Source organism: Hylobates moloch, unplaced genomic scaffold (assembly GCF_009828535.3).
Source record: "Hylobates moloch isolate HMO894 unplaced genomic scaffold, HMol_V3 SCAFFOLD_9, whole genome shotgun sequence".
Lineage (NCBI taxonomy): Eukaryota > Metazoa > Chordata > Mammalia > Primates > Hylobatidae > Hylobates > Hylobates moloch.
Genome location: NW_026652284.1, coordinates 51868470 through 51887758, shown reverse-complemented (window position 1 = coordinate 51887758; position 19289 = coordinate 51868470). Strand labels below are relative to the sequence as shown.

The window sequence follows — 19289 nt, the reverse complement described above, 5'->3', positions numbered from 1 at the left end:
ATATTTGCAAACTATCATTTGATAATGGATTCATAACCTGAATATATAAGGAGCTCAAACAACTCAATAGCTAAGTTGTATCAATTCAAACTATATTCTTAGAAATTTAAGCTATTAATTATAATCACCAGGATAACCACTAAGAAAAAACTTTAAAACATACAGAAAAAACGAGGGAATTCAAATGGAATACTAGCAAAATCAATCAAATACAAAACACTATTGGAGGAATTTAGGGGAAAAAGATTGAAACTTACAGAAAACAAATAGCAAAGTGACAGAAGTTGTTCCTAATCAGAAATCATTTTGAATGTAAATGTATTTAATCCACCAACTGAAAGAGATTGGCAGAATGGATTTTAAAAACATGACCTAACTACATGCTATCTACAGGTGACTTAAATCCAAAGACACAACGAGATTTACTGTGAAAAGGATGGAAAAATATTTTCCACGCATTAGTAACCAACAGAAAGCTGGCATGGCCGAGATTGTGCCATTGCACTCCAGTCTGGGTGACAAGAGCAAAACTCTGTCTCAAAAAAAAAAAAAAAAAAAAAAAAAAGAAAGAAAGAAAGCTGGCATGACTACTAATAACAGAAAATAAGACTTTATAAGACTTTAAGTCAAAACTTGTTACAAGAGATAAAAAAGGACATTAGATATTGATAAAAGGTCAACCCATCAAAAACAACGTAAGAATGATAAAGACACAAACGCCAAACAGCAAATCTCCAAAACCTATGAAGCAAACATTGAACTCAAGGGAGAAAGAGAGAGATCGAAAATAATAGTTGGAGGTTGGGCATGGTGGCTCACTCCTGTAATCCAGGCACTTTGGGAGGTCGAGGTGGGTGGATCGCTTGAGGTCAGGATTTTGGGATTGGCCTGGCCAACATGGCAAAATCCCGTCTCTACTAAAAAAAATAAAAATAAAAATACAAAACTCAGCTGGGCATGGTGGCAGGTGCCTGTAGTCCCCGCTACTCGGGAGGCTGAGGCAGGGGGATTGCTTGAACCCGGGAGGCAGAGCTTGCAGTGAGCTGAGATCACGCCACTGCACTCCAGTCTGGGAGATGGAATGAGATTCCATCTCAAAAAAATTAAAATAAAATAATAGTTGGAGACCTCAATACCCCAGTGTCAATAATGAAACATCTAAACATAACAATAAGGAAATAGCAGACTTGAACAACACTATCAACCATCTAAACCTAAGGAACACAAGTCTCAATCACTTAGGATCAGGAATTCAAGACCAGCCTGGCCAACCTGGTGAAACCCTGTCTCTACTAATAATACAAAAATGGCCAGGGGCGGTGGCTCATACCTGTAATCCCAGCACTTTGGGAGGCCAAGGCGGGTGGATCACCTGAGGTCAGGAGTTCGAGACCAGCCTGGCCAACATGGTGAAACCCGGTCTCCACTAAAAATACAAAAATTAGCTGGGTGTAGTGGCAGGTGCTTGTAATCTCAGCTACTCAGGAGGCCGAGACAGGAGAGTTGCTGGAAGCCAGGAGGCAAAGCTTGCAGTGAGCCAAGATCGCGCCATTGCACTCCAGCCCAGGGAACAACAGCAAGACTCCGTCTCGAAAAAATAAAAATAAAAATAAAATACGAAAACTAGCCGGGTGTGATGGTGGATACCTGTAATCTCAGCTACTTGGGAGGCTAAGGCAGGAGAATCACTTAAAACTGGGAGGTGGAGGTTGCAGTGAGCCGAGATCACGCCACTGCACTCTAGCCTTGGCAACAGAGAGAGACCCTGTCTCAAAGAAAAAAAAAAAAAAAAACAGAATCAACAAAACAAAGTTGGTTCTTTGAAGAGGCTAACAAAATTGACTCACCTTTACCTATAAAGCTAAAAATGATTAAGCTATATTAAGAAAAAGAAAACACAAATAACTATCAGAAATGAACACAGGGACACTACCACTAACCTTACCGAAGTAAGTGCCAGTGCATTAGATAAACTGGATGAAATGGACAAATTCCTAGAAACACACAATTACCAAAACTGACTCAAGAAAAAATAGAAAATTTGAACAGATCTATAACAAGCAGTGATTGAAACAGCGATGAAAAACCTCCAACAAAGACAAAACTAGCACCACATGCCTTCACTGTTGAATTCCACAAAGCCTTTAAATAATTAATACCAAATCTTTCTCAAACTCTTCCAGTAAATATCAGAGGAAGGAAAACTTTCTAACCCATTTTATGAAGCCAACACTACCCTGATAACAAGGTCAAAGTCACCACAAGAAAACTAGAGACTTAATATCTCCTCTTGATGCAAAAATCCTCAACAAAATATTAGCAAACTAAAACCAACAATTATAAAGGATTATTCACCATGGCCAGGTAGAATCCATCCCAGCAAAGAAAGTGTGGTTCAATATACAAATGTAAATCAATATAATACATGACATTTATAGACTAAAGGAGAAAAACCACAGGTTCATTTTGATGCCAAAAAAAAAAAATCATTTGGGAAAATTCGCCATTTCATAATAAAAACACTTACCAAACTTAGAAGGAACTTCTTCAACATGATAAAGGGCATTTATGAAAACCCACAGCTGGCCGGGCGCAGTGGCTCACACCTGTAATCCCAGCACTTTGGGAGGCCGAAGCAGGTGGATCATGAGATTAGGAGATCAGGACCATCCTGGCCAACACCATGAAACCCCATCTCTACTAAAAATACAAAAAATTAGCCCATGTGGTGGCACGCGCCTGTATCCCAGCTACTCAGGAGGCTGAGGCAGTTGAATCGCTTGAACCCGGGAGGTAGAGGTTGCAGATCACTGCACTCCAGCCTGGGCGACAGAGCAAGACTCTGTCTCAAAAAAAAAAAAAAAAAAAAAAAAAAAGAAAACCCACAGCTAACATCACACTCAATGGTAAGAGATGAAAACTTCCTCCCTAAGACTGGGAACAAGAGAAGGATGCCCACTTTTACCACTGCTGCTCAGCATTGTGCTGAATGTTCTAGCCAGAACAATTAGGTAAGAAAAAAGAAAAGGTAGTCGAATTGGAAAAGAAATAAAACTGTCTCTACGCACAGATGACATCATCCTATATATAGAAAATCCCAAATACACAAAATAAGTACTAAAGCTATTAAGCTAATTCAGCAAAGTTGCAGGAGAAAAGACCAACACACAAAATAAGTTGTTTGTATAGACTAGCAACGAACGATCTGGAAACAAAGTTGGGAAACAATTCCATTTACAATAGTATCCAAAAGAACAAAATAGCTAGGAATACATTTAACCAAGGAAACAAAACATTAGAAATATTTAAAACTATTGAAAATTGCAAACCATTGTTGAAAGAAATTAAATAAGACATAAATAAATGGAAATGCATTCTGTGCTCATGGATTGAAATACAGTATTGTTAAGATGGCAATTACCCAAAGCAATCTGCAGATTCAATGCAATTCCTATCAAAGCCCAATGGCCTTTTTACTTCTTGAAAAGCTGATCCTTAATTTCTTCTTTTGAGACACTGTCTCAAAAATAAGTGTCAGTGCCACCCAGGCTGATGTGCAGTGGCATGATCCCTACATTCTTTACTTTCATAAAATATTCAAAAGCAACTTCATGCAACTCCAGAGCTGTATTTTCATTTTAATGCAGACAACATTCTGAAGCTCAAAGAATTTTTAGCAGGACAGGTGCAGGGGCTCACGCCTGTAATCCCAACACTTCGAGAGGCTGAGGCAAGCAGATCACCTGAGGTCAGGAGTTTGAGACCAGCCTGGCCAACATGGTGAAACCCCGCCTCTACTAAAAATACAAAATACAAAATTTAAAGTACAAAAATTAGCCGGGCGTGGTGGTGCGTGCCAGTAGTCCCGGCTACTCGGGAGGCTGAGGCAGGAGAATCACTTGAACCCAGGAGGTGGAGGTTGCAGTGAGCTGAGAAAGCACCAACGCACTCCAGCCTGGGCAACACTGAATCTCAAAAAAAAAAAAAAAAAAAGTTACTGGTCATTAGTTAATAAACGGTGCTTTAAAAATTCTCATCGGTCAGTGAAATAATTTTTATGTACTAATTTTTTTGAGACAGAGTCTCGCTTTGTCGCCCAGGCTGGAGTGTGGTGGCGCCATCTCAGCTCACTGCAAGCTCCGCCTCCCTGGTTCATGGCATTCTCCGGTCTCCTGAGTAGCTGGGACTACAGGCGCCCGTCACCACGCCCAGCTATTTTTTTCTATTTTTAGTAGAGACGGGGTTTCACCGTGTTAGCCAGGATGGTCTTGATCTCCCGACCTCGTGATCCACCCGCCTTGGCCCCCCAAAGTGCTGGGATTATAGGCATGAGCCACAGCACCCGGCCAGTGATTTTTCTTATAGTTTTTAAAAGTTGAATTCTTTACTAAATTATTCCCATGGCTTTGTTCTGTTGACTATCATGTATGTGCCAGACTATCAGGTGCTGACAAGATAGTGATTAGGACACAGTACTTGTCCTAAAGGAGTTTATTATATACTTGGGTTTTTAGTCTGACGAAGTACTAAAATTAATATTCATCAGCATGGGATCATTCAAGTCTTCATTAAGCTTAAATCTGAAACTTTCTGGATTATTTTGGGGTTGAAAAACAAATGTTTCATATACAACCTGAATATCAAAATCTATTTATAATGTAAATATTACCATTCATATTAATATCATTCATATTTCCTTGTAATTGTAATCAGTGTTAAGTGTTTTTTGTTTCTTGGTTTCCAAATCAAATATTCTTATTCAGCAAGAATCACAAGTTAAAGTTCGAGCCCCAGTGATGATTCAGATGTGCAGTTCCTTTGTTGTGTAATGACCATTTAACATCTAGTGTAACTTTATGAATGTTTTCTGAATGCTCTACACAGCATGTTTCTTCTTACTGCATTCTCGTGAGCAATGATGAACTTTTTGAGCACACAGCTTTGAGACTGGACCCACACACACAACCTGTAACAATCAACTTTTTTTTTTTTTTTTTGAGACTGAGTTTTGCTCTTGTTGCCCAGGCTGGAGTGCAATGGCACGATCTTGGCTCACCGTAACCTCCACCTCCTGGGTTCAAGCGATTCTCCTGCTTCAGCCTCCCGAGTAGCTGGGATTACAGGCATGCGCCACCACGCCTGGCTAGTTTTGTACTTTTAGTGCAGATGGGGTTTCTCCATGTTGGTCAGGCTGGTCTTGAACTCCCGACCTCAGTTGATCCACCCGCCTTGGCCTCCCAAAGTGCTAGAATTACAGGCATGAGCCACCACACCTGGCTGTAACAATCAACTTTTATTGATATGAAAAGTAGTCATTAAAAAAACAGGGTTTCCCACAATGTAGGTGATCCATTTAATGAATGTAGCCTGAATTATCAGGACTCAAGCAAGAATTATAGCTAATTAGTTGTTACAGAAAACAATATATTATCAACTCTACTCCAAAGTGGGCTTACTTTGGTCATTTTTGTGCAAAAATATTTACTAGATCATGTGTACCAGATTTTTCACATACACGATTACTTATTTTTCTTTACAGATGAAATTTGGTTCAATAGGTGTCATTTGTAGAGAAGATAAATTTGTTATTTTTAAAAATAGACATGGGATCTCACTATATTGCCCACATTGGTCTTTAACTCCTGGGCTCAAGGAGTTCAAGCCTTGGCCTCCCAACGTGCTTGGATCACAAGTGTAAGCCATTGTGCCTGGCCATAAATGTTTATTTTAAATGCCATAATGCATTTAACCTGCATTTATCAGAACAAACTAGGCAAGTAATATAATAAACTATTTTGTAAGATGAGTATTTTGCTCTTGAAACTGCATAAAAGAGATACACACTACTTTTGGAAAAAAACTTTATTAAACACTCAAGAGTATGCTTCTCAAAATCACAGAAGAGCTTCCAAATACAAGTGTTAGAAGGAAAAAAAAAACAAAACAACAAAAAGCTAAAAGCCAATCAGAAACAGTTTGGGTGTGCAGGGGACTGGAGGCGGGGACAGTGACTGCACATGGGAAGGAGCCACTTTTGTATTCCATAATTTGATCTTCTTGTGCTAGAATGCATGCTTTTTTTCCTCCAAATGAGGAATTCATTTCAAATAGGAATTTCTTTTATTCTCCTGGAACTGAAATGCTTACTACTTATCCCTAACATCAACCATGGGATTTTTGAAGTTATCCCAAATTTGCAATACAAAGCACTTTTATGTATCTTCCAGTTGTAGATTGGAACAGCAAAAGTGAATGCTACGACCAAAATTTTTACCCTCCTAAATAAAGACGTTCCCTTCTAGAGAGCAAATCTATCATAAAATGTCAAAACTAGAAGAGAAAAAAAGAAAGGAAAAAACCTAGAAAAATATCCTAAAATATCAAATGCAGTCATTTCTAAATATAAGCCATAATTATAGCTTTACCTATTGTTATTGTTCCTATGCTGCTTCTACAATGTTACATCAACTATACTTAGCTTTACTCTCCCAAAATCTTGGTGATGAAGCCTTCTGAGTGTGCTTTCCAATGTGCCAGAACCAGAAGGGCATTCCAAGGCTTCCCCACATTTCCTCCGTTTCTGGAGACAGCTGTTTCACTAACTTGCAGCACTTGTAAATGCTTTGAAAGCTGATCACATACTATATTCTTGACTTAATACTTTGGTAAGCCTGGATATATATCTTTCTATAAACCTCACCTAATCTTTGATGTTACTATAACCTTATCTTTGATTTAACCCATATACATTTACTCATCATAATCTTGATTTAAACTCATGCTACAAAACTGTAGCACAAAAGACATTTCTCTTTAGTGTTTCAGGAAAATCAGCTCATGGAATGCTGCCAACCAAAGTATAGTAGATTCTTTAAACAATGTAATGCTTTCTATCTACAGACTCCCACAGACCTCACATCCAGGGCTCCCATCCTTCCCAGGTTCTGCCAAGGATGTTGGGGTCTGTCGCCTGGTCCATCAAACACTTCACTTGAATCTCTTCTGAAAGCCCACCCTCTGGTTCTCGGGCACGAATGTTGTGATCTTTGCTTCCTCGTGCCACAGCCACATAGTCTCTGAAGGCAGGGGCCTTCTCATGACCCAGGAGTAGCTCATCACTGGAAAAAGAACAAACACAGAAAACACAAAGCATGTGTTATTTTCCTTTGTTGCCTGCATCCCTAGTGATCCTATCCAAACACATTCCCCACGTCATCACTCACAGAGTATTTTCTGTGGCTTATAACCTTGAAGTCAAAGACTAGATTTGTAGGAAAACAGAACATGAATTATGCTGCTCAAGTTTTTGTGTGAATGTATGCCTTCACTTCTCCTGAGTGAATTCCTAGGATTCACCCAGGAGTGGCATTGATGGGTCCAGTGGTAACTCTATGTTTAACTTTGTGAAGAACTGCCACTTTCCCACAGCAGCTGCATCCTTTCCCACTCCCACCAGCAGAGTATGAGGAGTCCACCTTCTCTACATCCTCAACACTTGTTAGATTCCTTTTTTTTCTTTTAACTAAAAAAAAGAAAGTTTAAAAAATTTTTGGTAGAGACAGGGTCTTGCTATGTTGCCCAGGCTAGACTTGAACTCCCGGGCTCTAGTTCTCCTCCTGCCTTGGCCTCCCAAAGTGCTGGGATTACAGGTGTGAGCCACTGCATTAGCCCCATTTAAACATTATAGCCATCTGGCAAGGTGTGGTGGCTCACCTGAGGTTAGGAGTTCGAGACCAGCCTGGCCAACATGGTGAAACCCCATTTCTACTAAAAATACAAAAATTACCAGGCATGGTAGCATGCACCTGTAATTCCAGCTACTCAGGAGGCTGGGACAGGAGGATCACTTGAACCCAGGAGGTGGAGGTTGCAGTGAGCCCAGATCGTGCCACTGCACTCCAGCCTGGGTGGCAGAGCAAGACTTTGTCTCAAAAATAAATAAATTAATTAATTAATTAAATAATAGCCATCCTAGCAGGTGTGAGGTAGTATCTCACTTGGATTTCCCTGATGACTAGTGATGTTGAGCATTTTTTCATGCTGCTTATTGGCCATTTGTATATTTTCATTAGAGAAATGTCAGTTCAAGTCTTTTGACCATTTTTCTTTTTTCTTTTTTTGGAGACAGGGTCTTGCTCTGTCACCCAGGCCAGAGTGCAATGGCGCGATCTCAGCTCACTGCAACCTCTGCCTCCTGGGTTCAAGCGATCCTCCTGCCTCAGCTCCCCTAGCAGCTGGGATTACAGGTGCGCACCACCATGCCCAGCTAATTTTTGTATTTTTAGTAGAAATGGGGTTTCACCTTGATGGCCAGGGTGGTCTCGAACTCCTGACCTGAAGTGATCCACTAGCCTTGGCCTCCCAAAGTGTTGAGATTAGAGGTGTGAGCTACCACGCCCAGCTGACTTACTCCTATTTCTAAGTGTTTTATAGTTTCGACTCTTACATTTAGCTCTTTAATCCATTCTGAATTAATTTTTCCACATGGTGTGAAACAAGGACCTAACTTCATTCTTTTGCCAGCGCTATTTGTTGGAAAGGTCACTGAACGGTCTTGGCACCCTTGTCAAAAATAAGTTGACAACAGATTGCCACTATTACTTAATTCTAAAGTCCAACTTTTTTCATTCCTGTGAATCATCTCCATAAATTTCTATTTGCTTTAGACCTCAACAAGGAAAAACTTTAAGGCTAACCTAAAAGCCAACCCAAATTGGATTCTCATCTAACAAGCCCACACCGTGCTTTTCATACCTAGGTACTATATCCATCAGGGTCAAACACCCTAAAAAGGACAAAAGCAAATTTAAAACCTAAGTCTCCTCATGCATGTAACAATATTCTGGCAACTGTCTAAGAGTGCACCTTCTGTTTCTCCAATTGGCACCACTGTTCCAGGGACTGAGTGTAAACCTCAAGACAGTACAGGGGTCACATATATCAGAGTTGCAGGCCTTGCCCTGGCTTTGGGGAAGTCAGCCTCTCTAAGCCCTGCTTTCCTCCTCAATGAAAGCAGAGGTCATGCTAACAGAGTATCGAGTGCTTAGCACTTTGTACATACGTTGGTTCCTCGAGAAACAGTAGCATGTTGGTAGTCCGTTAGTTTTTTCCACATATAAAAATCTTACCAAGTAATGACTGCTGGATTGGCACCTGCTAACTTTCTCTTAGCGTAACATATTTTCTGTCGGGGGTACCAATTTTTTTCAGCAACATTTATTTCTTGAATCCATGACCCTCCTTTTTTCAGCATTTTCTGTTCAAAATTCTAGAAGAAAAGAATATGATTTTCCCAGCTGATCATAATGGTATATACAATCATGCCCAAACAGATTAAATCTAGTAATGATCTTAAAGTAAACAAACATCTATAACCAGGAGCAGCCTTGCTTTCCTCTCTACAGCTACAAAGCTGTTCATACAGACTCCACGGCGCACACATCACAAGACAAGGGGCCTCAGCAGGCCCCTTATTTCTCCAAATAAAGGTTTTGCCTCTTTTTTTTTTTTTTTTTGAGGCAGAGTTTCATTCTTGTCGCCCAGGCTGGAGTGCAGTGGCGTGATCTCGGCTCACTGCAACCTCTGCCTCCCGGTTTCAAGCCATTCTCCTGCCTCAGCCTCCCAAGGAGCTGGGATTACAGGTGTGCGTTACCATGCCCAGCTAATTTCTGTATTTTTAGTAGAGACACGGTTTTACCATGTTGGCCAGGCTGGTCTCCAACTCCTGACCTCAGGTGATCCTCCCGTCTCTGCCTCCCAAACTTTTGGGATTATAGGCGTGAGCCACTGGGCCTGGCCTCAACTGGTTTTCAAGCCAGACAATCCTAAATACTAACTTTGAGAAATGCTGTACAAAATAATGCAAATATTTTCATCAACATGACTCAATGCACTTCCATCATACACGGGAGATACCAGCTTGATCACGGGGACACTGTCACAAAAGTGAAAAGTGCACATGAAACAAAACCTACTTTCCAATCAAAGGAGGGCTCCTTGACAAACACATCCATGGTGTTGGTGAGCAGGCCAGGGTCTGAGCGGAAGGCCCGGAGCGCGTGTACCATGACGCTGTACATAAGGCCCATTTCTTTCATTGGTAACATCAGATTGATAAATTGGCGAGTTAGCCGAAAAGGCATCAACTCAGGGACGGGCAGAAACTAAACAAGAAAAAAAGGCAAGGAGCAGACTATGTAAGCCAGAACTCTCAAAGTACCGAGCACAAACGGCAGCATCCTCACATAGTTACTGTTCACATTTAGTAAAAATACAGACTCTGCTTCCCTTGAAATCAGCTACACAGATGTGAGTTCCTACGCTCAAGAGTAACCACCTCGACTTGCATTATCCCTCAGTGCAAAACCCACATGCACAGGATACGGGGCCGCAGAGATTGAAAAGGATGATCCAAAACATTCAGAGGTTAACCAGAGAAAAGATCTGTATCACATTTTTTACCAGACATTTTTATTATGGGGCTTCCTAAAACTTCCTTAGAGTCTTCCTTTGATCCGTGAACACATTTGATTCCCGGCTCTGATGATATCACTGATCACCATGACTTCTGTGACCTGACTGAATGAGGCTGAACTAAGTGATTATCCCTTTCTGCATTCAATGACCATGACAAAATGAATCTAACTAATATATTGTTTTTCCTTAAAAAACTGTCTATTTCTGGAGGGTGTTGAAAGTCCTATGATGACTCTCGCCTCGCCCAGGATCACGAGAGCACAGCAAGCGCACCTGTGTAGCGGATCCAAACGCATGCCCAAAGTCGATCCCGATCATGCCGCCGGTCTCCATGGCCACCATAAAGTTGTTCAGATGTCTGTCTCCAATCCCGAGGATCCAGTGGCTGATGCATATCAGAGCGTGAGAGCTGGCGAAGTGGGAGCGGAGCGCCAGGAAAGCCTCAGGGCTTGTACTCATCCTCACGAAGGCCCGCCTACAAGAGAGACACCGCTGTGCGGCTGCTGTGATCCCACTAAGGGTGAGGGCAGAAGGGTACTTACTTTAAGAGATCAGCAGGCACTTTACTTTCTCGTTTTCTAAAAGACGTGACTGTTTCAGTACGATTAGCGCCCCTATGATTTAATAATAGAAACATCTAATTAGAAAAAATTTCTCTGACTTAAAATTTAAATTTTAAAACTTTTTGTTTATATTGAGACTCTAATATCGAATAATCTTGATGATCTCTCTGAGGCAAAGCTTTCTAAGAATCAAAAGAAAACATGCAATTTGCAGAAGAATGAACTAATACAAAGAAAAATCAAAACCAAACTTACTTATACATTAGCATGTAAGCTCCAACATCATGTTTTCCTGACATTTTTGTCAGCCAATCTTTATATTCACATGGCGGTGCCTTGGGATCACTAATGAGTGAGAAAAGGGGAATTGGAATTAGGAAGATTTTAGCATTATGTGATTTCAAAGGCAAAGATCACCAAGAATTCATTGAAAAATAGCAAAGATGCAGGAAAAAATAATATGACTTTTAACCATATTCAATATTAACACTGAACCCACATTACTCTGGATCTTGAATTTCAATATACCATTATTCATTCTTAATTACTCCTAAAGAAATCCGAGCAATTGCCTATGAAAAATTCAGGTACGAAACCATCAGATCCAATAAATTTCCCACTGACAGACAGAGGAATAAGATGAACTAAACATAACTGTTTATTAACCAGGCATGCAATTCTGAAACTTTGACCTAGAAAGAACCATAGCAAGACGGCGACAGCACCACAGGCAGCTGCTGGAAGCCTCAGGCCGTGTCACTACCATAGCCAAAAAGCCCGCACAGTTTTGCTAAAGATGGATTATGTCTGTTTTTTATCATTATTTAGACCACTTCCACATCTTTTTCTTTTTGGCCCACTGCAACCTCTGCCTCCTGGATTCAAGTGATTCTCCTGCCTCAGCTTCCTGAGTAGCTGGGATTACAGGCAAATGCCACCACGCCCACCTAATTTCTGTATTTTTAGTACAAACGGGGTTTCACCATGTTGGCCAGGCTGGTCTCGAATGCCTGACCTCGTGATCCGCCCGCCTCGGCCTCCGAAAGTGCTGGGATTACAGGTGTGAGCCACCACACCCAGCCTCTTTTTCTTTTCTTTCTCTCTCTTTTTTTTTTTTTTTTTTTGAGACAGTCTTACTCTGTCACCCAGGCTGGAGTGCAGTGGTGCAATCTTGGCTTGCTGCAACCTCTACCTCCTGGGTTCAAGCAATTCTCATGCCTCAGCCTCCTAAGTGGCTGGGATTACAGGTGCCCGCCACGACGCCCAGCTAATTTTTCTATTTTCAGTAGAGACAGGGTTTCGCCATGTTGACCAGACTGGTCTCGAATTCCTGACCTCAGGCGATCCGCCCACCTCGGCCTCCCAAAGTGCTGGGATTACAGACGTGAGCTGCTGCACCCGACCAGTGCCACATCTTTCTTCATATTTCCAATAGGTAGATATACACACAATCCCTAGTAAGTATGAGAAAATATTTGTTTTTCTTTTTTCTTCCAATAAGCCTTCTGCACTCCTATGAGAAAGTATTTTCTTAAATGACAATTGATGCTTAAGTGAACTTGAAAAGCTGTTTTCAATGTTTCCTAGGAAAAAGGCAGTACCTGGGCAGTGGGAAACAATGTGATATACGTATGTTTAAGTACTTTTGTGTGAAAAGCTTTAACAAGTTTTCCCAATAAAATCTAAAGACAGAACAGTTTCACGTGTGACTTAGCAATTCAGTCACTTCAGGTGAAATCTTTTCTGAGTTGCTACTAAAGTTAACTTTAAAAGTAGTCCACTCCATCTTAAAATTCTCTCCTCCTAGTTTAAACTGAGATGAAAATTCTTAGGTTATAAAACTGTAGGCCGGGCGCAGTGGCTCAGGCCTGTAATCCCAGTACTTTAGGAAGCCAAGGGGGATGGATCACAAGGTCAAGACATCAAGATCATCCGGGTCAACATGGTGAAACCCCATCCCTACTAAAAATACAAAAATTAACTGGGCATGGTGGCGCACGCCTGTAATACCAGCTACTCGGAAGGCTGAGGCAGGAGAATTGCTGGAACCTGGGAGGTGGAGATCGCAGTGAGCCGAGATCATGCCACTGCACTCCAGCCTGGTGACAGAGAGACTCTGTCTCAAAAAAACAAAACACTGCAACATGCTGAATTAAGAAAAACAATAGCAAAGATTTAAATAATGGGTACTGGAAGTGTCCTGTAAAAAGGCAGTTGGATATTATTTTCATAATTCCATTATGTAAGGTGCTTTCAACTCTCCTGGTACCTATGTTAACCCTGTGCGGTTCCACGCTACCATCCCATCCCAAAAATGCAGGCAGGTACCATGGGAAAGGCGATACCTGCTTGGCACCTGCATTGTCAGGCAGAGCCTCAGTGCCAGGGCCAGATCTGGAATTTGTGAGACTCCAGGAAGCGTGCTCATCAGTTGTCCTGTCTTCCAGGGAAAGTAGAAACAATTCTAAGCAAAGGTCTCAAATGCCTGGAACTAAAAGTTGGTGAACACTGCCCTGTAATTATCACCTGGGAATGAGTTTGATAAGAATATGCTTGATTTTTTCAGAAATCTTTCCGGACTGAAGGGAACACTGCTCCTATTTAAAAACTTTTAAGAAAGAATCAGAGGACATCAAAGAGAAAGAAGCCCTGAAGCTGTTCCTTCATCCTACAGCTCGTCACCCAAACCTGTCAACTTTGGTTGTCAAAACCTGTCAACCCTCAAAATGTTTCTCATGTTGTCCTTATTTTTCTTTACAAAAACAAAAAGGAAATAAAAAAAAACCTTGTGGTTAAAATATACATGTTAATTGTAGAAAACTTGGAAAATAGAGAAAAGGATAAAGAAAAATAAAAAAGCATCCATATCATGACCTAGAATTAATTATTAGTAATCCCAGCTACCCCACTTTACAGGCTAAGTGACACAGGACAGGTTACTTCACCTTTCTGGGCCTCAGCTTCCTCATCTGTATAGCAGTGATAATAATACTTACCTTGTAGGTTGTTGGTGATAAGTAAATTGGTTCATACATGTTAAAAATTGAGAACAGTGCCTAGCCCACAGAAAATGTTTTACTACATGTTATCTGCTAATTTTATTATTATATATTTCCTTCAACAATTTTTCTTCCCCCCACCCAAAGTTAATAAATATTTTGTATTATGGTAAAATATCTGCAACTACTGGTTAGCAGCCAGCACTCCATTTGGTTTATTGACCCAGCCAGCAGACTGCGGGGCAGGCAGTGTGGGCTCTCAAGCACGCCTGTCACGGCCCCGACCTGCCACTGGAGAAGTGAGGGGAGGCGACTGCTGGGGGAGCAGGGCGTGTGGCCGCCCTTACCTCAGGTAAGCCGCCTTCTCCTCTTGGGACATGGTGTTCAAAAGAAGGTCCTTCAAGGTAACAGTATTTTCAAGCCACTCAATTAATCCTAACCTGAAAGGGAGAATAAAAGGTTAACGAGTAAACCCAAACTGCTCTTTCTTCACTAGAAAAACAGTCCCGTGGACGCCAAGCAATATGCAGCAGCCTACTAGCTGGGAGCAGCCTGGCAGTTACCTGGAGGTCATGGGCACCACGCTATAGGTCCTCAGCTGCAGGGCCCTCTGGCTGCAGGCGGAGTCTCGGGCCAGGATCCCATTCATGACCTGGAAGAGCTGCTCCACGCGCTGGTCCTGCCGCAGGTCCTCGCCACCCTTCACCAGGAAAGGGTGTTCCCTCTCGTCGTGGCCACGGATGATGATGCGCTTGGGCCTTCGCATAGATGCCATGACTGTCACCTTCAAAAATCAGAATGTCACTTCAGGGCACAGGCTAGCCGCGTGTCAAACTCAGAGGGAAAAGCCAGACTGGCTGTGAGCATTCCTCCGCGGAGCCGCCCTCTGAAGACAGTGCCAAAGAGCAGAGCGCCCAGGCCAGCAACGAATTTCTGCTACCTGCTTGTGCCTGACTGCTGTGCCCGCAGAAATGTTGTATTCCTGATTATAAATACTTGCTTATGAATGTGGATACCTTTAGCAAGCAGCAACAGCAAACATGCAAACTTTCTACAGTAGTAAGCTAATGCTACACATATTTTATAGTGGATACTCACACACAGCTTACTCTTTGAGTTTATATCTTAAATAGAACTGTTTTCAAACACTGGAGACATTATATTAAGAAACTCAGGGCCGGGAGCGGTGGCTCACGCCTGTAATCCCAGCACTTTGGGAGGATGGGGCAGGTAGATCACTTGAGGTCAGGAGTTCGAGACCAGTCTGGCCAACATGGTGAAACCCTGTCTGTACTAAAAATACAAAAATTAGCCAGGCATGGTGGTGCACACCTGTATCCCAGCTACTAGGGAGGCTGAGACATGGAGAATCGCCTGAACCCAGGGTGTGGAGGTTGCAATGAGCTGAGAATGCGCCACTGCACTCTAGCCTGGGTGACAGAACAAGACTCTTGTCTCAAAAAAAAAAAAAAAAAGGCCGGGCATAGAGGCTCACACCTGTAATCCCAGCACTTTGGGGAAGCGGAGGTGGATGGATCATGAGGTCAGTTCAAGACCAGCCTAGCCAACATGGTGAAACCATCTCTACTAAAAATTTAAAAAACAGCTGGGCGTGATGGCGTGCACCTGTAATCCCAGCTACTCGGGAGGCTGAGGTAGGAGAATCGTTTGAACCCGGGAGGCAGAGGTTGCAGTGAGCCGAGATCGCGCCATTGCACTCCAGCCCAGGCAACAGGGCAAGACTCCGTCTCAAAAAAAAAAAGAGGAATTCAGTAAATATGCTAAACTTGATATATCTGCGATCAACATGGGCCGCTGTCTCTTATTTACTAAAGGCAAACAGATCATTCTCATATCTGAAGAACGTTCATCAGGACAGGGACTGGGTCACACACCCTCACACCTACCCGCTCATCAAACCCGGCGATTCGCACGTGGTACTCTGGCAATGGTTTTCCCCTACCGTCATATTGACCTAAAACAAACCAGAACCTTGCTTAGCAACAGCTTGTTAGACAACTGCCTGTATTTTAAAACATGCCTCTTGATCTACTTTTTAAAAAGCCAATCTAACATGATAAAACCTTTTACTGAAAAGTTTTCACTTAAAGGAAACTGACTTAAAAAAATGTTATTTTTTGGCTGGGCACAGTGGCTCACGCCTGTAATCCCAGCACTTTGGGAGGCCAAGGCGAGCAGATCATGAGGTCAGGAGACAGAGACCGTCCTGGCTTACATGGTGAAACCCCGTCTCTACTAAAAATACAAAAAATTAGCCGGGCGTGGTGGTGGGCGCCTGTAGTCCCAGCTACTCGGGAGGCTGAGGCAGGAGAATGGCGTGAACTCGAGAGGCAGAGCTTGCAGTGAGCCGAGACTGCACCACTGCACTCCAGCCTGGGCGACACAGCGAGACTCCATCTCAAAAAAAAAAAAAGTTATTTCTCAATCTGACTGATTATGGAAGTTAGCGCTCTATTCTAATAGCATGGACAAATCCTAAATAGAAAAAATGATGCATTGACTAGAACACTGCAGATTCTCAAGGCCAATCAAGCCGCACATGACAAGGCTGACATTTAAATGTTTTTCTTGAAATGAACCATATGTAACTGCATAGTCATTATTAATAACAAAGAAAAGTGTTTCTCCAAATATGTTTTTCTTATACCCAATGAAATGAGAACATGAATTACCAGATTAAAACTTTTTTTTCCTCTAGCAAATTCAGGGTGAAGAAAATGGAATGAATGTACACAGGTTTCCTCTGAAAAAGTCACACCTTGAAATCTGGCCAATTTGCTGTGCATCTCTATCCTTAATATTATGATCTTTTTTCCTGCAGGTCAGTGACTTATCATTAACTTGTCGCTTTTTTTTTTTTTTTAAACTTGTCACTTTAAATGGAACTGTGTACACATCCCAGGAAGTAATCTGCCTCTATATCTGTATTATATTTCTGAAGAAAAGTTATTCAGGAGCATAGCATGAATACGTTCAGAAGAAATCTATGATTGCTGTTTACCACTATTACCACATGAAAATCTGAACATTTGTCAGAATCAGAAATATAAGAACTATAATCTCATTAAACATTTAGTAATGTGTGCTCATTCATAATTAATGGATTTTCCTAATGATGAAAAATTCGGTGAATTTTAAAATTCTTTAAAAAAAGAGATAACTGTCAATATCCCAGTATCACTATTCCAGAAACCACAAGTTCTTATTACAGTGCTGTGCTCCTGACAGTACAGTTTTGTCACCCCTGGAGGTTAACTCACCAGGAATCTCCAGCTCATTTCTCAGGAACTCCACTTTGAAGTCGCTCATCCAGGGCGAACATTCTTTCAGATTCCCAGGGGGCTTTGAGTCTTTGTTCATTTTTAAAAGTAGCATGTTGGTAATGTCGTTGAAGTCACTGAGCTTCATTCTCAGCAGCTTAGAACCTCCTTTCCCAAAATGTTTATCAAATTCTTTTCCAAAAGTCTGAAATTAGTAAGAATTTACTATAAAGACTGATGTTTAGTTTGGACTCTGGAAAAGGCTCTAAGCTTATAAGTGTAATGAATGGAGTGCCCAGTGGTATATGTTTCTTCTCTGCTTTTAAGATGTATAGTTTTGGTTGGGCATGGTGGCTCATGCCTGTAATCCCAGCACTTTGGGAGTCCAAGGTAGTACGATTACTTGAGCCAAGGAGTTCGAGACCAACCCAGGCAACATAGCAAGACCCCATCTCTACAAAAAATAAAAACGTTAGCTAGGTGTGATGGCACGTGCCTGTAGTTCCATCTACTCAGGAGGGCTGAAGCGGGAGGATCACTATTGAGCCCAGGAGTCTGAAGCGACAGAGAACTATGATGATGCTACTGCACTCCAGCCTGGGTATCTGAGTGAGACCTTGTCACTAAAAAAAAAAAATTATAGTTTTGCTTTCCTTGAATATTTCAATATTCTAAAACATCCAGAGTCTGCCTTTTGTTTCTTGTGTTCCATTATAAGTGACATGGTTAATGCCTGTAATCCCAGCACTTTGGGAGGCCGAGGCAGGTGGAACACTTGAGCTCAGGAGTTCGAGACGAGCCTGGCCAACATTGTGAAACCCCGTTTCCACTTAAAATACAAAAAATTAGTCGGGTGTGGTGGCTCATGCCTGTAATCCCAGCTACTTGGGAGGCTGAGGCAGGAGAATCGCTCGAACCCAGGAGGCGGAGGCTGCAGTGAGCCGAGATCGCACCACTGCACTCCAGCCTGGGTGACAGAGTGAGACTCTGCCTCAAATAAATAAATAAATGACATGGTTGACTGGGCGCAGTGGCTCATGCCTGTAATCCCAGCACTTTGGGAGGCTGAGGGGGGTGGATCACGAGGTCAGGAGCTCAAGACCAGCCTGGCCAATATGGTGAAACCCCGTCTCTACTAAAAAGAAAAAAAAATTAGCTAAGCATGGTGGCACTCGCCTGTAGTCCCAGCTACTCAGGAGGCGGAGGCAGAATAATTGCTTGAATCCAGGAGGCGGAGGTTGCAGTGAGCTGAGATCATGCCACCGCACTCCAGCCTGGGCAACAGATTGAGACACGGTCTCAAAAACAAAAAACAAAAACACGGTTAGTAGTGACTTTTAGTTATAAATCCTAATAAGGGCTTTAAAAACTTGGCGAAGTCATTTAACCTCTGTGCATTCATGGTCTAGTTAGTGGTCTACATCATTATGATGACACAAATAACTAGGAACAAAGTTAAAAACAAAAAAATAAAGGAAGTAGTTCAACAGAAATAAATGGCTCATAATTTTTGATACCAGCTGAAGAGAAAAATTTAAGAATGCTACTTTCTTTATTAAGAGTCTTTCAAGCTATTATTTTGGGTAATAAACCAGAAAAAATATTATGTAATCTTTTTTTTTTTTTTTTTGATACAGAGTCTTGCTCTGTCACCCAGGCTGGAGTGCGGTGGCACGATCTCGGCTCACTGCAACCTCCGCCTCCCAGGTTCAAGTGATTCTCTTGCCTCACCCTCCTGAGTAGCTGGGACTACAGGTGCACAACACCGTTCCCAGCTAATTTTTGTATTTTTAGTAGAGATGGGTTTCACCATGTTGGCCAGACTGGTCTCGAACTCCTGACCCCATGATCCGCCCGCCTCGGCCTCCCAAAGTGCTAGGATTACAGGCGTGAGCCACCACGCCCAGCAGATATGTTTATTTCTAAAAGCAATTATTATAAGTACTCTACCTTAGAATATATTATCTCTT

The 19289-nt window shown here is 42.0% G+C and overlaps 1 protein-coding gene across 4 annotated transcripts in view; it reads right to left on the bottom strand.

Annotated features, from left to right (window-relative positions):
* Nucleotides 1-5847: 5847 nt before the first annotated feature.
* The window catches only part of PRKDC (protein kinase, DNA-activated, catalytic subunit), a 185032-nt gene continuing 171590 nt past the window's right edge, over nt 5848-19289 (bottom strand). For 2 of the 4 annotated variants that reach the window (XM_032759820.2, XM_032759821.2), the window contains exons 77-86: nt 17320-17524; nt 15946-16013; nt 14602-14822; nt 14386-14478; nt 11295-11384; nt 11019-11090; nt 10750-10951; nt 9975-10163; nt 9129-9268; nt 5848-7118 (exon numbers count right to left, since the gene is read on the bottom strand). In XM_032759820.2, coding sequence (XP_032615711.1) covers nt 6914-7118; nt 9129-9268; nt 9975-10163; nt 10750-10951; nt 11019-11090; nt 11295-11384; nt 14386-14478; nt 14602-14822; nt 15946-16013; nt 17320-17524 — 1485 coding nt within the window. In that variant the 3' untranslated portion in view covers nt 5848-6913. The remainder of the gene's footprint in view (nt 7119-9128; nt 9269-9974; nt 10164-10749; nt 10952-11018; nt 11091-11294; nt 11385-14385; nt 14479-14601; nt 14823-15945; nt 16014-17319; nt 17525-19289) is intronic. The other 2 variants (XM_032759822.2, XM_032759823.2) reach the window with 1 other exon arrangement.